This window comes from Schistocerca cancellata, chromosome 9 (genome assembly GCF_023864275.1).
Source record: "Schistocerca cancellata isolate TAMUIC-IGC-003103 chromosome 9, iqSchCanc2.1, whole genome shotgun sequence".
NCBI lineage: Eukaryota > Metazoa > Arthropoda > Insecta > Orthoptera > Acrididae > Schistocerca > Schistocerca cancellata.
The window spans coordinates 216,490,301-216,514,619 of NC_064634.1; the positions used below are offsets into that span (position 1 = coordinate 216,490,301).

General features: G+C 45.2%; 1 protein-coding gene across 1 annotated transcript in view; it reads left to right on the top strand.

Moving 5' to 3' along the window:
- LOC126100299 (uncharacterized) overlaps positions 1-24,319 on the top strand; it is a 107,308-nt gene that overhangs the window by 37,144 nt on the left and 45,845 nt on the right. Inside the window, exon 2 of the mRNA XM_049910907.1 lies at positions 3,270-3,355. Coding sequence (XP_049766864.1) covers positions 3,270-3,355 — 86 coding nt within the window. The remainder of the gene's footprint in view (positions 1-3,269; positions 3,356-24,319) is intronic.

The following is a 24,319-nucleotide window of genomic DNA, read 5'->3' on the forward strand; positions in this document are numbered from 1 at the left end:
ACCAATAGCCATAACATCGTTTGAATACAATGTAACGATTGTCAACAGCAAACGGTTGACTCAGAACATACCTAGGTGTAACGATCATATAGTCTCAGTCATAGGTAAAGCAGGTGGGAGACGTTATTTGTAGTGTTCTAGGAAAATAGGGTGTACCACGGACAGTGCTTACAAAACACTCGTGCAACGCATTCTAGACTATTTACCTAGTATGTGGGAATCGTACCAAATTGAACTAACGGAGTATATTAAAGGTATACCAAGGATGAGGTTCACTTCACCCTTAGGAGGGCGTCAGGGAGATGCTGAAAGGACTGAACTGCCAGGATCTTGACGGTAGGAGCCAACTGTCCCGTAAAAGAACAAGTTTGCACATGCGCGTTAAAGCAACCCTTCTTCCAGAGATCGATAGTCAAAGTCCAAACAGGTAGTAAAATGATAAATAACCTCTGCCATGCACTTCACAGTTCATTGCAGAGTATATATGGTGTTTCCGTAAGAGCGTGCAAAAATGTAACACGACGTAGAGAATGCTCCAATGAACAATTTGAGGATCTGCGGAGCCAGCTTCAGGAGCTTGTCTACAACTTTGTCTAACATTATTGCTTTCTGCCTATTTAGAATTAACATGCAAACAAGTTTACACGTATTGTACTGATTATTTACATGTACATTCTTTATTTCCGGCAAGGAAACAAGTAAGACCAGCCTGATCACTAGGAAGACACGATGCAGGTTTTGTTTACTTTACTTGTCCATAAGGTGGCTTTATTGTATCGTATTTACATTATCCCATGACAGAAAAAGCTATGAATCAACGACAGAATCACTCATTGCTCACTGCTGTTAAGAAATGTTCAGTAGAGTGCGATGGTGTAGTACCGCCACAGTTTCGCAGAATTCACTGACATGCACCTTGTGTAGGATAAGTACGTTGCAATGCTCTTCCTCTTGAGAGGTTGCAGAGGGAACGATTTCCTAACAGACATCATCATCCGTCATGAAGAGTCTTTATTTCTCTCGATCAGTGAATTCTGGAAACTGGTTCATTGCAAAGAAGAAACGAGGGACATTGCAACAAGAGGACCACTCGCACACCCGATTCTGACTAGAAGGTGCTGCAACGTGCTCCAGTACTCGTCGTATTGACGTGAAATAGGCGCTGCACATACAAGCGCGTAACCAATACTCCACGAACAAAAATTATACCCATATCACCCATAACGAGTCCATTTAATGCTTGTGACTGACTTTGCACCACGGGTCGCATTGTGTCAGTGCTTGTTACAATGACAGATTGATAGACTAGATTTTCTCCAAATTGTGCTGTTTACTGACGAGGCCTCATTTGATTTTGACAGTATTTCAAATAGCAGCGACAGCCATGTGTAGGATGAAGAAAACCGACACCCTATAGTAAAGACACACCATCAAGGACATTTTGCCGTGAATATCTGGTCCGGCATTGTAGGCGACAATTTCATTGGGCCATATCTTCTATCTGTCCGTCTGAATGGCAACTGTCTGAATGGCCACCTATACTTTAGATTCGTGCAAAGAGTTCTGCCTGCTTTGTTGGAGAACGAACCTTTGGCTGTTCGCGAGAGGATGTGGGTAAAACTTCACAGTGCACTACCTCGCTTTAGTGTGGATGCCCACAACGATCTCAATGGTGTATTTTCTGGTCGCTGGATTGGAAGAATAGGTCCTAGTCTTTTGTCTGCGAGATCACTTTGTAATGGTATTTGAATTACGTAACCATTATGGTACCTCACCTGAACCTCTCGATACCAGTAATATTCTACTGTATTTCTGTTAACTACTTAACATATTGCTGAGACAAAATTCAGATTTGATTTCACTTTTGATACATCGATATGTTTACACTGCAATGATATTATTCTTATGTGTATTCTTTCTTTTGTCACTATGATATTTGACGTACTTGTAACTCTGATTTTTGGGCGCGTAAGCGATAGTTAGTTGTTGAGTTGTTAGAGAGTCGGACCTTGAGAAAGCCAAGTGTTGCACGTCATGATGGAAAGACGCATAACGTAGTCACCTTATAAAATGTGAAATTTAACAGGCCGGCCAGTGTGGCCACACGGTTGAAGGCGCTTCAGTCTGGAACCGCGCGACCGCTACGGTCGCAGGTTCGAATCCTGCCTCGGGCATGGATGTGTGTGATGTGCTTAGGTTAGTTAGGTTTAAGTAGTTCTAAGTTCTAGGGGACTGATGACCTCAGATGTTAAGTCCCATAGTGCTCAGAGCCATTTGAACCATTTTTGAACTTTAACAGTGACTGTGAGGAAGATGTTTTCAAGTATGTTTTGTACTGTGAAGTAATGTTTGTGTGTCACGTGATATTGCAATAAAAGCAATTAAAAGGAAGTGTAACTAAAATTCGGAGTGCCGATTATTTTTTTACATCACCATTTCCCAGCAAAAGTGTAATCTTTAAGAATGGTTTGTGAAGCGCATCTACATAACTTTTGAATATAGCAGAATAAAACCTAAGCCTCTTTGCATCCGAGTTTGGAATCATAATCACCTAGATTTTCAACGATTGAGCCATGATTTTACGAAAAGATGAGTGCCTAGTTTTTTCATTATTACATGAGATGACTATTAACTGTGCTCTAATAACACCAGCCACATAACTTAGTTGTTGCCCGAAAATGCAGTATTTAGCAGCGTGAGCAACACCACAATCGTTATTAAATGCTGACCTTTGTTGTGGTAGGGTTGTTAGAACTTGATCTGAACCCCCTTGATTATTTCCTATTGGGATACCCAAAGTCACTTGTGTATGAGACCACACTGAATACGAAGGTGGAATTAGTTGCCAGAATTGTAGCTGCCTGTGAGGTGATTCGAAACACACCAGGGATGTACAAACGGTACGTTCACTGTGTCAGTGATGGTATTTTCAGTCAACTGTAACTAATATAATTAAGAAAGGACACAGTAACGTGATTTTATTCGTATTGTCTCCTTAAGCTGACTTCTCCGACCCCTGGTTCCCTACCTCAAATTGTTCAGTGGAGCAGCCTCTACGTCCTGTTAAAATTTTTAACGCTCTTACGGAAACAACCTGTAGATCTAGACGTAGCCTCACTAACCAGTGTGACATCTTCCTCAGCCGCAGCTAGGCTCTGGTTGCCCGATAACGCTGCGCACTGACAAACTGCTGTGGCGTTCCAGATCGGACAGCGCAGCCTCTTCCGCCGCCGCTGTTGTTGTTTACAATGTCCTGTGTGGTGTTGCAGCGACTGCTCGTTTTCACCGCGGCTATCGCGACCGCCATCGCAGTGACGCAACGGCCTCGCCACGCAGCAGACGCAACCGGCGATCCGTGAGTAACGCGCAAGCAGCTGCGTAACCCCGGCCGCACTGCAGCGAACGATAGAAATCTCACGTCTATTACGGGCCGCCAGCGTCGCTTGAACAGCGCAAGCGTTAAGCCGTATGCTGCATCTGGCAGATAGCTCCCAGAAGCTATGCGTAACTCTCTGCATCTTTCGTCTAACTGAAAACGGACGTGCATATAGAAAATAAGTATCTTTCCCAGATCCTCAGCAGTTGGTGAGAGGACAGCTTCATTACCTTCAAACAAAGCAGTATTAAAAATCTTTCACTGTACTAAGTGCCAGGGTAACAGGGTTGGGGGGGGGGGGGGGGCGGAGCACTGGAGTGCTTGGGCTGAAGCACTTATTTATTTTTCAGTTTCGTTTTTATTAAGTTTTTCGAGTTCGACTCAAACTTCATCAACAAGAATCTCAATCCGATGCCAAACTGGACCACCTGACGTAGTAGTTGTGAGCCAGCGCCAGGTGAGGAGACCCGCCCATCTCCACCAATGGGACGTCAGTAGCAATGACAGCGCGCCACTCATGTGCTGAGAGACCCTACAAGTGTAAAGCGGACGCATTGCCACAGACTCCTGTACATCTAAAGTGGTCTGAGTCCAACTACACTGAGAACATTCTAAAGATCGAATAAAAATATCTCTTCGTCCGCAGCTCGTGGTCGTGCGGTAGCGTTCTCGCTTCCCACGCCCGGGTTCCCGGGTTCGATTCCCGGCGGGGTCAGGGATTTTCTCTGCCTCGTGATGACTGGGTGTTGTGTGCTGTCCTTAGGTTAGTTAGGTTCAAGTAGTTCTGAGTTCTAGGGGACTGATGACCATAGATGTTAAGTCCCATAGTGCTCAGGGCCATTTGAACCATTTTTTTTATCTCTTCGAACAATATGCAACTTCAACAACTGCAATGAAAAATCGTTTGATATAAACTTCAAAATCACATACCTCATAAAATGTTAAATGGGAAAGCAACCTCGATTACTAAAGGAGATTGACCGTAACATGGTCATCCACATAGCACACACCTGATGTACCCAGTTAGTACTACAGTTCAGTACACATTAATAAACTGCAGCGGCCACCTTATGCCAAAACCAAAGCTACTTAACTGGAGCGCTCACTAGTAACTTCAGTGGACGAAAAATTAGACGATATAAAAGAAATTGAAATGCTGAAGACAATTCGTTAGTAGAGGAACTAGCAGAAGCGATAGGAGAACGCCTCAGACAAGCCACCAATCCCAGGACAAAAGAAGTGTGAAAAATGACTACAGGCTAAGAAAACATGTAATAAAAAGCCAACGCTAACTAAAATGGTGCTGAGATAACCCTACACTCCTCACGATTTACGCTGAGAAACGATTGAACCATGAATTTACTTTCAAAATCTTTTCTTAAAGAATTTACTTTATTTACTAGCGATTCATCAAGAACATTAACACATTTAATCACACTATGTGAGCGTAGAAGTAGTTGCCAGTGGGTAACTGATGAAAACAAATTAAATTTCAACAAATGGAATTTTTATTCCTAAAAACCCTTTCCTTTAAAAAAATTTAAAATTATAATCAGAAAGCACCCTCTAAATATCAAGTAACAATTTATTCAGAGGCAGAAATAACAAATTTTTTTTTGACAGTATGAGCTTTCGGGCTGAGGACCTTGCCGCTCCCTTTTAACACGGCCGTAGTCACGACCGCTCACAACATCCTCTGAAAGAGTACACTGGTGCAAATCTGCAACTCACCAGATTACTTTAAACTAAAAACTCACACAAACACACAAGCTAAGCACCCCGTAGGAGGGATGGGAACAAAAAAAATGGCTCTGAGCACTATGGAACTTAACATCTGTGGTCATCAGTCACCTAGAACTTAGAACTACTTAAACCTAGCTAACCTAAGGACATCACACACATCCATGCCCGAGGCAGGATTCGAACCTGCGACCGTAGCAGTCGCGCGGTTCCGGACTGAGCACCTAGAACCGCTAGACCACCGCGGCCGGCGAGGGATGGGAACGGTACAAAACACTCGGATTAAAATAATTACTTGCTACCGAAAGTGCAACTTGTTTTTAAAAGAAAACTCTTACGGGGGAAGGGTGGCAACTTAAATACTAAAATTACCATTTAAATAAAAACCCATGAAATGCTTCTTAAATAAAACGTATAAACATGCTCTACATTACACATATACCGGCTCTCAAGATGATAGGCAAGATAAAAACATATTTCTGGAATTAGGCCTTTATAACTTAAGCAATAAATTTGTTAGCACCGAATCCGACAAACATGACAGAGGCAGCTATTAACGTACGGCAGACAGACAGACACTAACTGCCTAACAAATGCGGACGAAAGACAGACGAGCAAGCTGGGGACGAGTGACTGACAAGAAAACAAGTAGAATTTAGCAAGTAAATGAAACAACATATCACGAATCACTTAACTTCTAATACATTGCGATGTCTGGGGAAGACCTGGCGCACCACCCCCAAATCGCTCTCGCGAACCGTCTGCTGCCAGCCGCTTCAACAGACGCAGGAAGGCGCGCCGATCTGCCGTCTCACGGCGTAGCAGCTCGCACCGGCCAGACCGATGTCGTGGGTTGGCTCCTGTTGCTCTCGTGTCGGCCGCGAAGTCACTACCCCTCGCTATACGGCGCGGCCCACTCGACTGACGTGGCGACCTTACAGGCGCCGACGCTCAAGACGGACAAGTCATCTTGTGTCCCAGTGCGCGACCGACCAACCGATGGATCCAACCGACAATGACCATTGCCTGAACAAACTCGAGCAGACTGGAGGTCTAACACATACTAGCACTCCGGGCGACAGACAGACACGGCCTAACCATGTTCTATAAGATCACTGTAAAAGAAAAGAACATTTTGGGAAAGAGAAGGACACAAACTAATGGAGGAAGCCGCAAGAGTTCCGTATATTTTACTAAGCCCCAAAGCACTAGCCGAAACACATTACATCGATACAAAAGAATGTCAGACGCATTTCCACGACATATTAAACAAGGAAGGACTGTAAGGTAGACCAAAGGGCAGACAGGAGACAATGCTACCAACTGCTACGGACTGGGTCGCTTTAGCCACAGAAGATGTCAAAGATGCCATTAACAGCACCAAGAATAAAACAGCTGCAGACCCTGACAGACTTTATAGCGAATGCTTAAAAGATATGGCCCAAATAGCAACTCCATTGTGGGAAAACTCTACAAGTGCAGCCTCCATTCCAGAACAGTCAATAATAAAAGTGCTATATGGAGGCAAAGGAGACCCGAAGGAACCTAGCAAATACAAAGGCATAGCACTAGAAAACTTACCTTTCAAAGTATTCAAAAACATAATAACGGGAAGAGTAAGCCAAACCATCGACGAACACCTACTCGAAAACCAAATGAGATTAAGAAAAGGAAGATTAAGACTGTCCGCAATAGAACTCCTACTAAAGAGCATATGGTAAGTCCTGAAGAGAGAGAAAAGTCTTATGTAGCATTCACAGACTTCATAAAAGCCTTTGACTTTATAAAGAGAAACTAGTGATAAAGAAACTAGAGGGAACTATAAGTGGAGGACACGAATCACAAGCGCAATAGTCTCCCACCAGAGCCGATATTCCAATCAACCGGAGTACTTCAGGGAGACTCACTGTGCCCACTATTATGTATCCTTACAGAGGAATAAATTGTAAGAATACCGCACAGGAAGGGTGTACTCTCATACCCATATGCAGGCGACATTGTAACAGGCCAGAATGACTTTGCAAAGCTACAAGAAGCAATAAATGATACGGAAGACTGGTGCGTCGAATACAGCTTCGAAATAAGTGTGGCGAAAACAGAAACGATGGTGCTCAGAAGTAGAGGAAGAGCTCAAATGGTTCTGAGCACTATGGGACTTAACATCTGAGGTCATCAGTCTCCTAGAACATAGAAATACTTGAACCCAACTAACCTAAGGACATCACACACTTCCATGCCCGAGGCTGGATTCGAACCGGCGACCGTAGCGGTCGCGTGTTTCCAGACAGAGGAAGAGCTTCTGTATCAGCTGAGGCCTTCATATGGGAGAGAAAACTGAAGCCGAGCCAGACTTCTAGTACCTATGGGGCACGATACAAACAAGTGCCAAATGTTTAACAAAACACGTAACAGAGAAAGCAATGGAAGCAATGGCTATCCATGAAACATAACACGTTTCATCCATCAGCCTAGAGACCACATTGGAACTATTCAGAGCTACAATCGACGTACGACATAGAAATCATCGGACTATATCTCACAGTGAAAAACGTAACGGCCCTTGAAAGAGTAAATCAACCTGTATAAAGAAAGCAATTGGAGTGTCCAAGACAAAAGGATCCAGACGTACATCGGCTGGCGAGGAAATTCTTCTTCATTAAAGACCTACGGACAATCCTAATGTTATCCAGCACCAGACCTTCGGAAAGTGTACTACAAACATTGAACAGGAAAGACGTACCTCCAGAATTTTACAACATATGCCCTTGATGGCCGAACGTGGACAAAGGAAAACTTCGAGATGAGACACTTGATCACCTGAATGTCAGTCCATGGTTTCCACCACCTTATTTGCCTTAACACGTTGTATCATTAATCAAATGAAATGGATGAAGGTAAACTGTCATTGAATATGCAAACGTTACCATATACACTCCTGGAAATGGAAATAAGAACACCGTGAATTCATTGTCCCAGGAAGGGGAAACTTTATTGACACATTCCTGGGGTCAGATACATCACATGATCACACTGACAGAACCACAGGCACATAGAAACAGGCAACAGAGCATGCACAATGTCGGCACTAGTGTATATCCACCTTTCGCAGCAATGCAGGCTGCTATTCTCCCATGGAGACGATCGTAGAGATGCTGGATGTACTCCTGTGGAACGGCTTGCCATGCCATTTCCACCTGGCGCCTCAGTTGGACCAGCGTTCGTGCTGGACGTGCAGACCGCGTGAGACGACGCTTCATCCAGTCCCAAACATGCTCAATGGGGGACAGATCCGGAGATCTTGCTGGCCAGGGTAGTTGACTTACACCTTCTAGGGCACGTTGGGTGGCACGGGATACATGCGGACGTGCATTGTCCTGTTGGAACAGCAAGTTCCCTTGCCGGTCTAGGAATGGTAGAACGATGGGTTCGATGACGGTTTGGATGTACCGTGCACTATTCAGTGTCCCCTCGACGATCACCAGTGGTGTACGGCCAGTGTAGGAGATCGCTCCCCACACCATGATGCCGGGTGTTGGCCCTGTGTGCCTCGGTCGTATGCAGTCCTGATTGAGGCGCTCACCTGCACGGCGCCAAACACGCATACGACCATCATTGACACCAAGGCAGAAGCGACTCTCATCGCTGAAGACGACACGTCTCCATTCGTCCCTCCATTCACGCCTGTCGCGACACCACTGGAGGCGGGCTGCACGATGTTGGGGCGTGAGCGGAAGACGGCCTAACGGTGTGCGGGACCGTAGCCCAGCTTCATGGAGACGGTTGCAAATGGTCCTCGCCGATACCCCAGGAGCAACAGTGTCCCTAATTTGCTGGGAAGTGGCGGTGCGGTCCCCTACGGCACTGCGTAGGATCCTACGGTCTTGGCGTGCATCCGTGCATCGCTGCGGTCCGGTCCCAGGTCGACGGGCACGTGCACCTTCCGCCGACCACTGGCGACAACATCGATGTACTGTGGAGACCTCACGCTCCATGTGTTGAGCATTTCGGCGGTACGTCCACCCGGCCTCCCGCATGCCCACTATACGCCCTCGCTCCAAGTCCGTCAACTGCACATACGGTTCACGTCCACGCTGTCGCGGCATCCTACCAGTGTTAAAGACTGCGATGGAGCTCCGTATGCCACGGCAAACTGGCTGACACTGACGGCGGCGGTGCACAAATGCTGCGCAGCTAGCGCCATTCGACGGCCAACACCGCGGTTCCTGGTGTGTCCGCTGTGCCGTGCGTGTGATCATTGCTTGTACAGCCCTCTCGCAGTGTCCGGAGCAAGTATGGTGGGTCTGACACACCGGTGTCAATGTGTTCTTTTTTCCATTTCCAGGAGTGTAGAGCGCTGCACAAAACGGGCACGGTCAGTACATTAATATGCAAACCACAATATGTAAATTTTCTAACGTTGTGTGTTATTATTACTGTACTTTTAACTTATGTGGCTATTTTGCCGCAGGGCGCTGAAGACCTTGCTGTCGGGCGCCCCCGAAACCCTTCTACTACTACTACTACTATTTTGCCGCAGTAAATTTGCTATGATTTACTAATAAGCACTAGGTGTAGCTTAATCTAAATTTCCAGATCGTAGCAGGCTACTGGGGCACTATGACCAAATGTTGGGCGATTGACTGAGCTGGAGTTCATGTTTTGCACAACTGCATTTATTGAAATCTTTAATAAAACTTAAAACGACCATAATTCAACACAATAAAATTCAGTTGGCAATGTACTCCAGCTCGTGATGACTAGGTATTAACGTAATAATCAGCTAATGTTCCAATGACAATAGTTATTATTTCAGAAGCATTAGCCCTGCAGTTATTTCAATAAGTTGATGACTCTCAGTTAAGAAAACAGTAATCTCTAGCTATTCAACAGCTTAGCAAGTACCATTCCATTAAGACAGCATTAGCCAATATGCCTTTCAGTTATTGAAAGAGGTTTGCCAGCAGCATTTAAATCAGAAAAAAAACTTATGCTTTAAGTTACTTAAAATAGGCTCACACGTAACACTTAATTAAAAACCACAGCCGAACTATCCTGCACTTATTCCACTTTCTTGAGGAACTGTTATTCTTTAGTTCTTTGAAACAGACCAGCACGTAACACGTAACTGGAACGTATCAGCCAATATATCCTTTAGTTATTCTGACAGGCTCGCCATCACTTAATTCAGGAAACAGTGTACGCCAGGTAAGTAACACGTAACGGCAAAACTTTAACTTAAAAACTCGGCCAATATTCAAAGTGAAATTATGATCACTAGAAAAACGTTTTGTCTGTAATTCCCTTCAGTACGACAGTTAAGACAACATAGCAATTGAAGTTACTTAATGACTATTAAGGTAATCATAACAAAATCTTACCAACACGTCCAACCAATGTGAGCAAAATACCATTCTAAGTGGTACAGTACTTTTTGCTTAATGTAATGATAAAAAAATTGTTAGCTTGCCCTGATCACTGTACGCCGCACGAGCGTAGCCCTCCTCCTAAATGTGAAAGCTATTTAGCACATCTGTTCAATCAGGTAATATGTGTACAAGCGAATCAAACCTGTGCCGAAATATAATTAATATCCGGCAATCACTTTTCTTATTAACGAGACCCGTATTTATCTCGGTTGGTTGGTTGGTTGGTTTGGGGAAGGAGACCAGACAGCGTGGTCATCGGTCTCATCGGATTAGGGAAGGATTGGGAAGGAAGTTGGCCGTGACCTTTCAGAGGAACCATCCCGGCATTTGCCTGGAGTGATTTAGGGAAATCACGGGAAACCTAAATCAGGATGGCCGGACGCGGGATTGAACCGTCGTCCTCCTGAACGTATTTATCTCGTTCACTACAAAAGTGGCCTCGTGAATATATCAGTACACAAGTAAGTAACAGTGTCAGCAACGTGAGCCAAACTTCGATTCAGAAAATACCAGTCGGAAATGTCAAGGTCAACAGAAACACTCCGTGTGCTTCAAAAACAGTAAAACAGTCTGCTGGTGGACTCCACGAAGGAGCTCGCCAAATATATCAGTACCGATTAACACTGTGAGCTTAACCCAACCTGGCTGGCTACACACACCACATACGCACACTCTTTCGTATCACAGACCTACTAGGGTACCGTCATCAGGATGCACTGAGGTGACAAAAAAACGTTGGATAGCGCTATGGACGTACACAGATGGCGAAAGTATCGCGTACAAACGTTATAACAGGAAAGCGCATTGGTGGAGCTGTCATCTCTACTCAGCATATTCACATGAAGAGGTTTCCCACGTAATTATGGCTCCATGACAGAAAATAACATGTTTTGAATTTGGAAGAGTTATTGGAGCTAAATGCGTGGCACATTTCATCTACTAAATCGTAAAAAATGTTCCGACAATACCAAATTTTAGGCATTACCGCCGCCCAGAGTGGCCGTGCGGTTCTGGGGGCTACAGTCTGGAGCAGAGCGACCGCTACGGTCGCAGGTTCGAATCCTGCCTCGGGCATGGATGTGCGTGATGTCCTTAGGTTAGTTAGGTTTAATTAGTTCTAAGTTCTAGGCGACTGATGACCTCAGAAGTTAAGTCGCATAGTGCTCAGAGCCATTTTTTTAGGCATTACCTCTCACCACGGAGAATGTAGCGTGCGACGGCCTTCACTTAACAACAGAGAGCTGCAGCTGTTGTGTACAGTTGTCAGGGCTAACAAAAGGAACGCTGCGTGAAATAACCTTAGAAATCAAAGTGGGGCGTACGACGAAGGTATCGTTGGCACAGTGCGGTGAAATTCGGCTTTAATGCTTTAGCAGCAGACGATAGATGCGAGAGCCTTTGCTAACATCACGTCATCGCCTGCAGCGACTCTCATGGAGTCGTGACCTTATCTGTTGGATCCTAGACGGCTGGTAAACCGTGAACTGGTCAGACGAGTTCCGACTTCGGTTGGCAAGAGCTGGTGGTAGGGTTCGAGTGTGGTACAGAAAGCACGAGGCCATGGACCCAAGTTGTCAACAAGGTAGTGTGCAAGCTGCTGGTGACTCCACAGTGGTGTGGGCTTTGTTTATACAGAATGGACTGAATGCTCTAGTCCAACTGAACCGATCGCTGACTGGAAATGGTTATTTTCAGATAGTTGGAGATCATTCGCAGCCATTCATGTAATTCGTGTTCGCAAACGAACGCCATGTCACTGGGCCACAATTGCTAGCGATTGGTTTTAAGAACATTCTGGACAATTCGAGCGAATGAATTTGTCACACAAATAGTATAAAGATCAGTACGTGCACAAAGTTTTTCACAGACAACTCTTTCGCAGTTATGGACGGCTGTGAAGGCAACATGCCTAAATATTTCTGCAAGGGACTTCCAGCGACTTGTGTACTCCTCGCCACGTAGAGTTGTTGCACAACACAAGGCAGGAGGAGGTCCGAAACGATGCTAGGAGGTACCCCATGAGTTTTGTCACCTCACACTTGATACAGATCGCCAGACCACCTGCCTCCAGCGCATTCACGAAGCTAGATGCACAACAGCCCCCTGTACAGGGCTATTACAAATGATTCAAGCGATTTCATAAATTCACTGTAGCTCCATTCATTGACATATGGTCACGACACACTACAGATACGTAGAAAAACTCATAAAGTTTTGTTCGGCTGAAGCCGCACTTCAGGTTTCTGCCGTCAGAGCGCTCGAGAGCGCAGTGAGACAAAATGGCGACAGGAGCCGAGAAAGCGTATGTCGTGCTTGAAATGCACTCACATCAGTCGGTCATAACAGTGCAACGACACTTCAGGACGTAGTTCAACAAAGATCCACCAACTGCTAACTCCATTCGGCGATGGTATGCGCAGTTTAAAGCTTCTGGATGCCTCTGTAAGGGGAAATCAACGGGTCGGCCTGCAGTGAGCGAAGAAATGGTTGAACGCGTGCGGGCAAGTTTCACGCGTAGCCCGCGGAAAATTGGCTCATGCCACAACTGGAGACCGACAGCGCCGACTTCATCTTTCAGCAGGATGGTGCTCCACCGCACTTCCATCATGATGTTCGGCATTTCTTAAACAGGAGATTGGAAAACCGATGGATCGGTCGTGGTGGAGATCATGATCAGCAATTCATGTCATGGCCTCCACGCTCTCCCGACTTAACCCCATGCGATTTCTTTCTGTGGGGTTATGTGAAAGATTCAGTGTTTAAACCTCCTCTACCAAGAAACGTGCCAGAACTGCGAGCTCGCATCAACGATGCTTTCGAACTCATTGATGGGGGCATGCTGCGCCGAGTGTGGGAGGAACTTGATTATCGGCTAGATGTCTGCCGAATCACTAAAGGGGCACATATCGAACATTTGTGAATGCCTAAAAAACTTTTTGAGTTTTTGTATGTGTGTGCAAAGCATTGTGAAAATATCTCAAATAATAAAGTTATTGTAGAGCTGTGAAATCGCTTCAATCATTTGTAATAACCCTGTATAGTAGCGACCTATTCGTCCGCACTCTGTACCCTCTGCGTTTCCTATTCGCTACCCCGCAGGTAAACCGCCTGCGCGCTAACGATTAGGTTCAAGGCCATACGGCAGAAATACTGAAAACTTAGGTTACTAGTTGGGACAATGTCAGTCATGGCACAGTCATTGCCTTGATGGAAGTAAGAGCCAAGTTTTAAGGGAATATTTTGGCTCCACTATCTTCTGAGTGTTAGGCAGCGTCGTCAGAAGATACTAAGCGACCTTAGCGACGTTTTGTCTCTCTTTGCGGCGGGTCCTCTTCAAACTGAATAAACTGCAGTGTTGTCGGCTTTATAATTTCACTGTCACGAAATTTGTTGCTGAGCTTAAAACGCATGAAAAACACAGTTCAGTGGAAACTTGGAAAACGTAGCAATTTTGGGTAGAGCTTTTACTGATGAATCTTTTGTAAAGCAGGTGAATTAATGAAGAGGTGGTTCCGAAATCCCCAGCGCCAACTTCTAGGTCTTGTAGACGGGAGTGATTTCATAATATTTTGAATAGGAACCGATGCTGGAAATTTGCATGCTACAGCCGTTTGAAAACATCTTTGCTAGACATGGTGGGGGATGGTTACGTAGGATCGGCTGTTGTCATTTGACGTCTACCCTATCTTTCTGCACTGGTTCTAGCCTCATTTACGTGAATGTTAGAGCGACAAGGTTGAACACACAGCTGCAGAATACACCGACATGATCTTTCTGAATGGTTAATATCAGGGTCACGAAAGAGATGCTCGTCGCCTTTATCGAGACGCCACGACAACGCAACGGCTTCGAGAAAAGGTACCCCTTCACCAATAGGTGTGACTGCGGTTCTCCAAGAAGACGCCACACACCAGAATAGGAAGAGGACATACTCCATCACGTTGAAGAGAATCCTTCAACGACTACACCAGCAGTTCCTTTGACTATTAATGAGTGGAACTGTAATGCTAGTCATGTACTGGGTCACAGCTGATCAACTACTTGGAAAGTGGTCGCGTTACCAGCTCGTTTCCGCAATAGTTGTTGCGCGGGTACCGTACGTTTCCGGATACGGGTTCTATTCAAAATATTATGTACTCCCTCCATTGTACAAGTCCGAGAAATTTGTAACTGGAATCTCCTGACACCCTGTACGGAACTTCAGTGGAGTGATGGATTATGACGTACTGTAGCGAACAGACCCTATGAGTCCACTTCTGAAATGTGCCGTATGTGAGAGACACGCTTCTCTTGGAGCCCATCAGACGAAATTTATAATCCAAGCCGTGGGATACAGTGGAAGTTTCGTAACGGTTAGATTAATGACATTATGGACTGTAATGGGCAGTTATGTCCCACTGAAACATATCTGGAAATGAATATGAATAGCTGTCGACTTTCATAGAAAAGCACTTACTGTATTTCCAAAACGAGAGTTTATTTTAGAGATTATACCGTTCTTGTTCATACCACAGAAAATTTCCAGGCTTTGAATGATAAACATGAGGTCAAAACATTTAGTGTTCATTGGTTTTGGCAGTTTCTTGACAATACTATTGAGAATCAAGCTGAATGTTCCTTAACGTTTATCTATCAAGGAAATAATTGTCATAGTGTGTTCCAGTTGCCTTCGATCTCATTTCTTTCCCCAAACAGTCACAAAAAATTAATTTGATCTTTCTGTGATTCATAGACGTAATCTCCCCGCAGTCTTTACACTTTTGGAGCCTCTAATAAGACTCATTTGTGATGTAAATTCAAGAACTTCATGTAAAAACCCGTTCAAGGAACTTCGCATTCCAATCAATGCTTCTCAGTAAATTTATTCCTTAATGAAATTTGTTGCTAGTAATACATTGTGGCAATACTAGGAATAAGAACAATCTACATGAAGACCTTAAATCACTTACCTTGGTCCAAAAGGGGTCCAATATTCGGGGTGACACATTTTCAGGAAATTGCCAGCAGCCATTAGAAACTTGGTTTCAAATAACACACAGTTTAAACCGAGTTTTATAGGAAACTCCTTCTACACTATACATGAATATCTTAAATGGGACAGTTACACGAGCTTTAGTAAACATGGCCGGCCGCGGTGGCCGAGCGGTTCTAGGCGCTTCAGTCCGGAACCGCGTGACTGCTACCGTCACAGGTTCGAATCCTGCCTCGGGCATGGATGTATGTGATGTCCTTAGGTTAGTTAGGTTTAAGTAGTTCTACGTTCTAGGGGACTGATGACCTGAGATGTTAAGTCCCATAGTGCTCAGAGCCATTTTAATCATTTTTTAGTAAACATGTCTGTTAGATTTCAGTTTTGATAGCATTTGGTCGCAATAGTCAAGATTAGAACTTGTGCATGATAAGTGTATTAAAAGTGAATAACCGTATTTTATTCTGACAATGTGTTAATTCTGTAAACATCAGCAGTTCCATTTTACTGTAATGTATTCACCTACTTTGACAATCTCCTGAGAATAGAAGAGGGTAGTGACTATTATATTCAAATGTTTTATTTTGTTTATCTTGTACTCTCTGACTTGGTCCAGAATCATCTGATTTTTTTTTTGATCTATGGAACGAAACCTTAATCTAATATAATCTTCTCATAACGTCGACATCATGACTGAGTGGCTGTTACGAACGAAGTTTTATGGGTCTGTTTTGACTACTGGAAAATTGCTCATGCAGTTGTAACATGACTAGAAGATAGGAAGCATGACTAGAAGATATGTCATCACCGCATGGTTCTATTGTCCAAAAAAAAAAAAAAAACGGAAAAGGCTAGTAGCCGAGGTGATTAAGAATGTGCGTCGCGTCCTCCTGATTCGTCGGGACAGTTTCCTGATAAAAGAGCACACGTCCTGTCATTCTCCACCGTTTTTCTGGATTGCTCGAAGGAGATTGTTTATGATACATCGTTTTCTCACTACTGTAATCATAGTGCCCTTCGGAAGGCAATGAGCAAGGATTACATCTACGCTGTCCCAAAACCCACTATCATTTTTCAACACTGGCACTCAAAAATAATTCGCTTTGGTGATGGCCAGTCTGCGTGCTTTCACTGAACTGCCACGTGCTTTGTTTCTGGAATCATAAACGAAAAACGGAAACTATGTCTCAGCTAGCGTCACAGTTCTTGTACCGTTCGTCTCGACACCACGTGCGATACGCACAAGTACAGCCCCCAAGTTCTCCGCTAGTCTTCACGACAGCCACATGGACACTTCCAGCATTTTCAGGTCACCACGCAGGATTCGACAGAGAAGTCCTCAGTCTCAGCGGGATCGCTAGAGTTCTGTCGCCTGTGTCATCGCTGTCAAGCATACACAAAGAGTTCCCGCGTATTTTAAGGCAAACTGCATGTTGAAACTTCCTGGCAGATTAAAACAGTGTGCCGGACCGAGACTCGAACTCGGGACCTTTGCCTTTCACGGGCAAGTGCTCTACCAACTGAGCTAACCAAGCACGACTAACGCCCCCTCCTCACAGCTTTACTTCTGCCAGTATCTCGTCTCCTACCTTCCAAACTTTACAGAAGCTCTCCTGCGAACCTTGCAGAAGTAGCTCTCCTGAAAGAAAGGATACTGCGGAGACATGGCTTAGCCACAGTCTTGGGGATGTTAGGGAAGGTGGGAGACGAGGTACTGGCAGAAGTGAAGCTGTGAGGAGGGGCCCTGAGTCTTGCTCGGGTAACTCAGTTGGTAGAGCACTTGTCCGCGAAAGGCAAAGGTCCCGAGTTCGAGTCTCGGCCCGACACACAGTTTTAATCTGCCAGGAAGTTTCATATCAGCGCACACTCCTCTGCAGAGTGAAAATCTCATGCTGAAACTGCATGTTTCTCTCTGCTCCTAGTCGTGAGAAAGGAAATCGGACAGCTTAGAGCTTGAAGAGCCGATGGGCTTCATTTCAGGATGTAAATACATTAACCTCAGCGATATTTCAGGCTGTATTGGGTTCCAAAGGTGAGCTCAGAGGACGGGCTCCCGCAGCGCCCCGTCCGTTCAGAAGCCACGTGGCCCGGACCGAGGCGTCCGCCGCCCCCACCACGGCAGCCGTGTCAAGGTCGGCAGACGGCGGAACGCTGCAGCCGGCCTTGGCCGCAGTGACCCTCTCGCGGGCGCTAAAATGAGTTCCGGCCAAGGCCGTTGCGGCGAGCTGAGTTGTTGGAGCTGGTCTCACTCGGATAATGGGGTAGACATGGCGCGTAATGTGCCGCTAGAGAAGCCACATTACCCACGACACTAATGACATCACATGTACTACTACATACAAGCTTCTGGGTGAGCCTGCTTTGCGCTGCATTTGATTGTATAGTAAACCAATAGCGATGGACGAATGTGTGATGACATGCAAATTAGGTAACCATGATACCGCCTAAATTTACAACGAAATACACGGTACAAATGGTTCAAATGGCTCTGAGCACATGGGACTTAACATCTCATGTCATCAGTCCCCTAGAACTTAGAACTACTTAAACCTAACTAATCTAAGGACATCACACACATCCATGCCCGAGGCAGGATTCGAACCTGCGACCGTAACGGTTGCGCGGTTCCAGACTGAAGCGCCTAGAACCGCTCGGCCACCAGTACACAGTACAGTCACAATGATGTGATCACCGCCTATGTTCGACAACAACGTAAATTAACCAGTAACAAGTGGCAGCACTAGCAATGGAGGGTGCATAAAGCGTGCTGGGGGAGGGCTTGAGTGGGGAGAAGGGGGCGGGGGGGAGTGGGGCGGGGGGGAGTGGGGCGGTGGGGGGGTAGTTTAGATTGGCAGGACAATGTGGTCTTTGTTGTATTGTGGGAACGGGGGGTTATATCAGACGCCTAAAACCTCATGATCGTTGGCTTTCGGGCAAAAATAGGAATCATATCCCAAACGGAAGTCTGTAAACTGTTAACGTGACGCCGTGGTTAAAGTATACCATGCATGGTAAAAAGGCGCTATTCAAAGCCGGCGCCGACGCGACTATAGTGTAGGACGGGCCATAGATGACAGAGGTGAACGACGTCTGTGGAAATGTATAGGGCTAACAAAGGTGTAACTGTTGAGCAACTGACCGCCCGTATGAATCAAGGGCCTACCAGTAACGTAACCTCAACGACCATTCAGCGTACGTTGCTGCGTATGGGACTCTGCAGCAGGTGTCTGGTTAAAACAGTCAAGCTGATTGTTGTTTATCTCCAACGGATACGCCAATACCGGAAGTCGACGTCCAATAAGGGGGCACAGAAGGCCTTTCCAGATAAGTAACTTTCGTGCTCGATCGGACTAAAAACAAACATCCTACACCAATCTTGGAAAAGGGCACAGGTCATCCTCGTTTTCAAGAAGGGACTTTGAGCATATGTGCAGAACTATAGACCTATATCTCTAGCGTCGATCAGTTGTAGAATTTTGCAACACCTATTATGTTCGAATATAATAACTTTTCTGGAGACTAGAAATCTAATCTGTAGGAATCAGCATGGGTTTCGAGAAAGACGATCGTGTGAAACCAAGCTCGCGCTATTCCTCCACGAGTCTCAAGAGGGCCATAGACACGAGTTCATAGGTAGATGCCGTGTTTCTTGACTTCCGCAAGGCGTTTGATACAGTTCCCCACAGTCGTTTAATGAACAAAGTAAGAGCATATGGACTATCAGACCAATTGTGTGATTGGATTGAAGAGTTCCTAGATAACAGAATGCAGCATGTCATAGAGAGAAGTCTTCCAAAGTAAGAGTCATTTCAGGTGTGCCGCAGGGGAGTGTCGTAGGACCGTTGCTATTCACAATATACATAAATGACCTTGTGGATAACATCGGAAGTTCACTGAGGCATTTGCAGATGATGCTGTAGTATATAGAGAGGTTGTTACAATGGAAAATTGTACTGAAATGCAGGAGGATCTGCAACGAATTGACGCATGGTGCAGGGAATGGCAATTGAATCTCAATGTAGACAAGTGTAATGTGCTGCGAATACATAGACAGAAAGATCCTTTATCATTTAGCTACAATATAGCAGGTGAGCAACTGGAAGTAGTTAATTCCATAAATTATCTGGGAGTACGCATTAGGAGTGATTTAAAATGAAATGACCATATAAAATTAATCGTCGGTAAGGCAGATGCTAGTCTGAGATTCATTGGAAGAATCCTAAGCAAATGCAATCCGAAAACAAGGGAAGTAGGTTACAATACACTTGTTCGCCCACTGCTTGAATACTGCTCACCGGTATGGGATCCGTACCAGATAGGGTTGATAGAAGAGATAGAGAAGATCCAACGGAGAGCAGCGCGTTTCGTTACAGGATCGTTTAGTAATCGCGAAAGCGTTACGGGCATGATAGATAAACTCCAGTGAAAGACTCTGCAAGAGAGACACTCAGTAGCTCAGTACGGGCTTTTGTTGAAGTTCCGAGAACATACCTTCACCGAGGAGTCAAGTAGTATATAGCTTCTTCCTACGTATATCTCGCGAAGAGACCATGAGGATAAAATCAGAGAGGTTAAGGCCAACACAGAGGCATACCGACAATCTTTCTTTCCACATACAATACGAGACTGGAATAGAAGGGACAACCGATAAAGGTGCTCAAGGAACCTTTGGCCACACACCGTCACGGGGCTTGCAGAGCGTGGGTGTAGATGTAGATGTAGTCAATGCGAGAGAACGGAGTACTATATGGCCTGGGGAATGTTTACGTGCAGTTCTCTGGACGATCTCGTCATTCAGAAAGGCACAGTAGATCACCCTGAGTGTCATGTCTGCCCCTGCATGTAGTTTGTTGCTCCTCGGAACGATGGCGTCAGCCAGCAGCGAAATGCAATGTGTCACACATCTCGCAATGTACATGCGTGGTTCGAAGAGCATCAACATGAGTTTACTCTACTCCAATGGCCGTTAAATGCCCCGTATATAAAGGCTGTGTGGTATCCTCTGAAGTTGGCAGTTAGCACCCTGGATTCTCAACCGAGAAAACTGTTGCTTTATGGTCCCGTATCCCTGTCGGTACTTTCCAGAACCTCACAGATTCTCTTCCTGCTCGTCTCGTAGGACTGTATAATATACAGTCTGTAAAACAATGGCAGGAGAAAAAGATATTATAAAATCTACCTTATGAAGGTGACGCGTATAACACAAACCATCATTTGTACCATACTAACAGCAACGTTCTAGCTTGTTAAACTTTATTCAAAAACATTGTCTTTGTTACTCTGTGATCAATGGTTAATGGATCTGGGGTGGTTCTGGACACATGACTAGTCGTGAATCAATGAAATGATGGTTTTTCTGTGCGGTTTTCCTTTTCTTCCTACACGTAACTTAAAAAAACCTCTGAGCATGCTATTTGTTCTACAAAAGCAATAGCGCTATAAAACTGTTACAGCTGTAAGCGAATGTGACAACATTAAAAAAATGTAAGACATTTATACAGGAGCGTTACAGAAACTGGTTTAGGCATGCGTATTCAAATACACAAATATTTGGACATGCAGAATGCGGCGCTGCTGTCGGCAATGCCTATATAACACAACAAGCGTCTGCCGCAGTCTTTATATCGGATGAATGTGAATGTCGTGTGGCTAGGGCCTCCCGTCTGCCATACCATTCGCTGGGTGCAAGTCTTTCGAGTTGATGGCACTTCGGAGACTTGAGCGTCGATGGGGATGAAATGACGATAATTAGGGCTACACAACACCCAGCCCCTGAGAGGAGAAAATCTCCGACCCAGCATGGAATCGAACCGGGACCCTTAGGATTGACATTCTGTCGGGCTGACCACTCAGCTACCGGGGGCGAACATTAGATCGGTTACTGCTGCTATAATGGCAGGTTACCAAGACGTTAGTGAGTGTGATCGTGGTATTATAGTCGGCGCACGAGCGATGGGACACAGCATCTCCGAGATAACGATGAAGTGGGGATTTTCCCGTACGACCATTTCACGAGTGTAGCGTGAATATCAGGAATCCGGTAAAACGTCAAATCTTCGACATCGCTGCGGCCGGAGAAAGCTCCTGCAAGATCGCGATCAACGACGACTGAAGAGATTGGTTCAGCGTGATAGAAATGCAACCCTTCCGAAAATTGCTGCAGAATTCAATGCTGGGCCATCAACAAGTGTCAGCGTGAGTACCATTCCAAGAAACATCTCCAACATGGGCTTTCGGAGCCGAAAGCCCACTGGTGTACCCTTGATGACTGCTAGACATAAAGCTTTACGCCTCGCCTGGGCCCGTCAACGCTGACACAGGACGGTTTATGATTGGAGTCATGTTGCCTGGTTGGACGAGTCTCGTTTCAAATTGTATCGAGTGGATGGACGTGTACGGGTATGGAGACACCTCATGAATCCATGGACCCTGAGTGTCAGCAGTAGGTTGTTTAACCTGGTGGAGGCTCTGTAATGATAGGAGTGTGCAGTTGGAGATATGGGACCCCTGATACGTCTCTATACGACTCTGACAGGTGAAACGTAGGTAAGCATCCTGTCTGATCACCTGCATCCATTCATGTCCATTGTGCATTCCAATGGACTTGGGCAATCCAGCAGGGCAGTGCAACACGCCACACGTCCAGAATTGCTGCAGAGTGTCTCCAGGAACACTCTTCTGAGTTTAAATACTTCCGCTGGCAATCAAACTCCCCAGACATCAACATTATTGAGCATTTCTGGGATGCCTTGCAATGTGCTGTTCAGGAGAGATCTGCACCTCCTCGTACTCCTACGGATTTTTGGGGAGCCCTGCAGGATTGATGGTATCAATTCCTTGCAACACTACTTCCAACATGAGTCGAGTTCTTGCCACGTTCTGTTGCTGCACTTCAGCGTGGTCGCGGAGGCCCTACAGGTATACGAGTTTCTTTGGCTTTTCTGTGTATGATTGTATTGAGTTTTAGTTGGTATTTCTAAGAGGACAGCTCAGCATACGGTCTATGTGCCGCTGGTGTGCATTCAGTGAACCCACACAGGAGCTGCACATCGACCAGCTTTTATTCTACTCCTGAAACCTATCTAAACGGCTGCGAACCAGTGCTGAACTACAAGTAGTGCTGTGGGTAAAACAAACCAGAGACAGAACTGAGTTGCACTGAATCCAAGCTTGAAGACGAAGAGTAAACTGAACGTTGCTGTTGTCAGGAGGGAGTACCGTGAGTGAAAGACAAAAGTTTTCTTCCGAGCAAGACATACGACACATAACGTTGATATTCGGGTTTTTGTGAAGATATTTTAAATGCAGTATACACTCTCGGGAAAAAAGGTAGTAAGACGACGTCGATTTGGATCCGATGATGGCATACGCCACCTGTGGGACAGTAGACGTACAGATAACTGTTTCAGTGTCGTCCGCCAACAGATAGCGTGGTGACATAGCTAACTATTGCCACCTAGAATAACTCCGAAAGTTTATGCTTATCCATTGCGGTTCTTTTGTATAGTCCGAAAGTATGATAGTAGCTGGAAAGCTTGTGGGACATAATATGACGTTGGTTTTTTGTTGCTAGGTAGGGTCGCGTCGAACATATGAGGGTCAACTTTGGTTTTTTAAATGGGATGCTATAGTTCGGTACTTATTTTCTGATAGTGGCTACCAAGACGAATCCAATGATGTCTAACAGTAAGGTCTTATGCAGGTAAACGAAGGTGAAAAAGCTGGCATGAGCGTCTATTTACGGAAGGTGTTCGGAGTGATGATAATAGGTATCAATGCAATAATCTAATCTTCTTATCATGGATTGAATGGTATTCCTTATCACATCGGAACTTATCGAAGCACATGCTCTGATAATTCTCTCTTGCATATCTTCAGGTGTAGTTGAAACATTATAAAACGAATCCCCACGAGAAAAAAACCCAGAGCTGTCAAGTCAGGTGAACGAGCCTCCACGTCACAAGCGTCCAATCCAACGAGTTGGGAATTGTCTCTGCAACTCATCTCTAGCCATCGGCGAAAAATGTGCCGGACATCCATCGTCTTGAACCGTATTCTCTTCTCTGTTCCTAAAGGTAGTTCTTGCAATAACAGACCTGATATTTCTTGCAGGAATGTGGTGTACTTCCTACCATTAAGGTTTCCTTCGATGAAATAGGGGCCTATAATTCTGTCCTCCAGAATCCCACACCATACATTCACCGACCACGATTTTTGGTGTGCAACTTGCCGCAGCCAACATGGATTTCCACAGTTACCCAATAATGTATGTTATGGAAATTAACATTTCCATGGTTCGTTAATGTAGCCTGGTCAGTAAATAAAAGCAAATTAATAAATGTGTCATCCCTCTGAATCTGAAGCAGAGAATATCGGCAGAATTCAATGCGACGAATACAATCCGTACCAGTTAATTCTTGGTGGAGACTGATGTGGGAGGATGATATTTATGGCGATGCAGAACACAAACAACACTACTCTGGCTCATACCAGACTCCCTTGCAATTTGACGCCAACTAACACAGTGACATCGGACCACAGTGGCAAGAATACCAATTTCCGTTTCCTCGTTAGTAACTTTCCTTCGACGGATATGTTTCTGATTCGTTAAAGATCCAGTTGTTCTCAATTTATCATACACATATTTAAATGTACAACGTGTACGGAGAGTACGTTGAGGATATCTTTCATCGTATGAGTCTCTAGCTCTCACTGAATTTCGTTGGCATTCTCCGTAAATGAGAAGCACATCGACTTGTTCTTCGAAGGAACAGATTATTCACATTCACTTGATTCGACGATACTAGT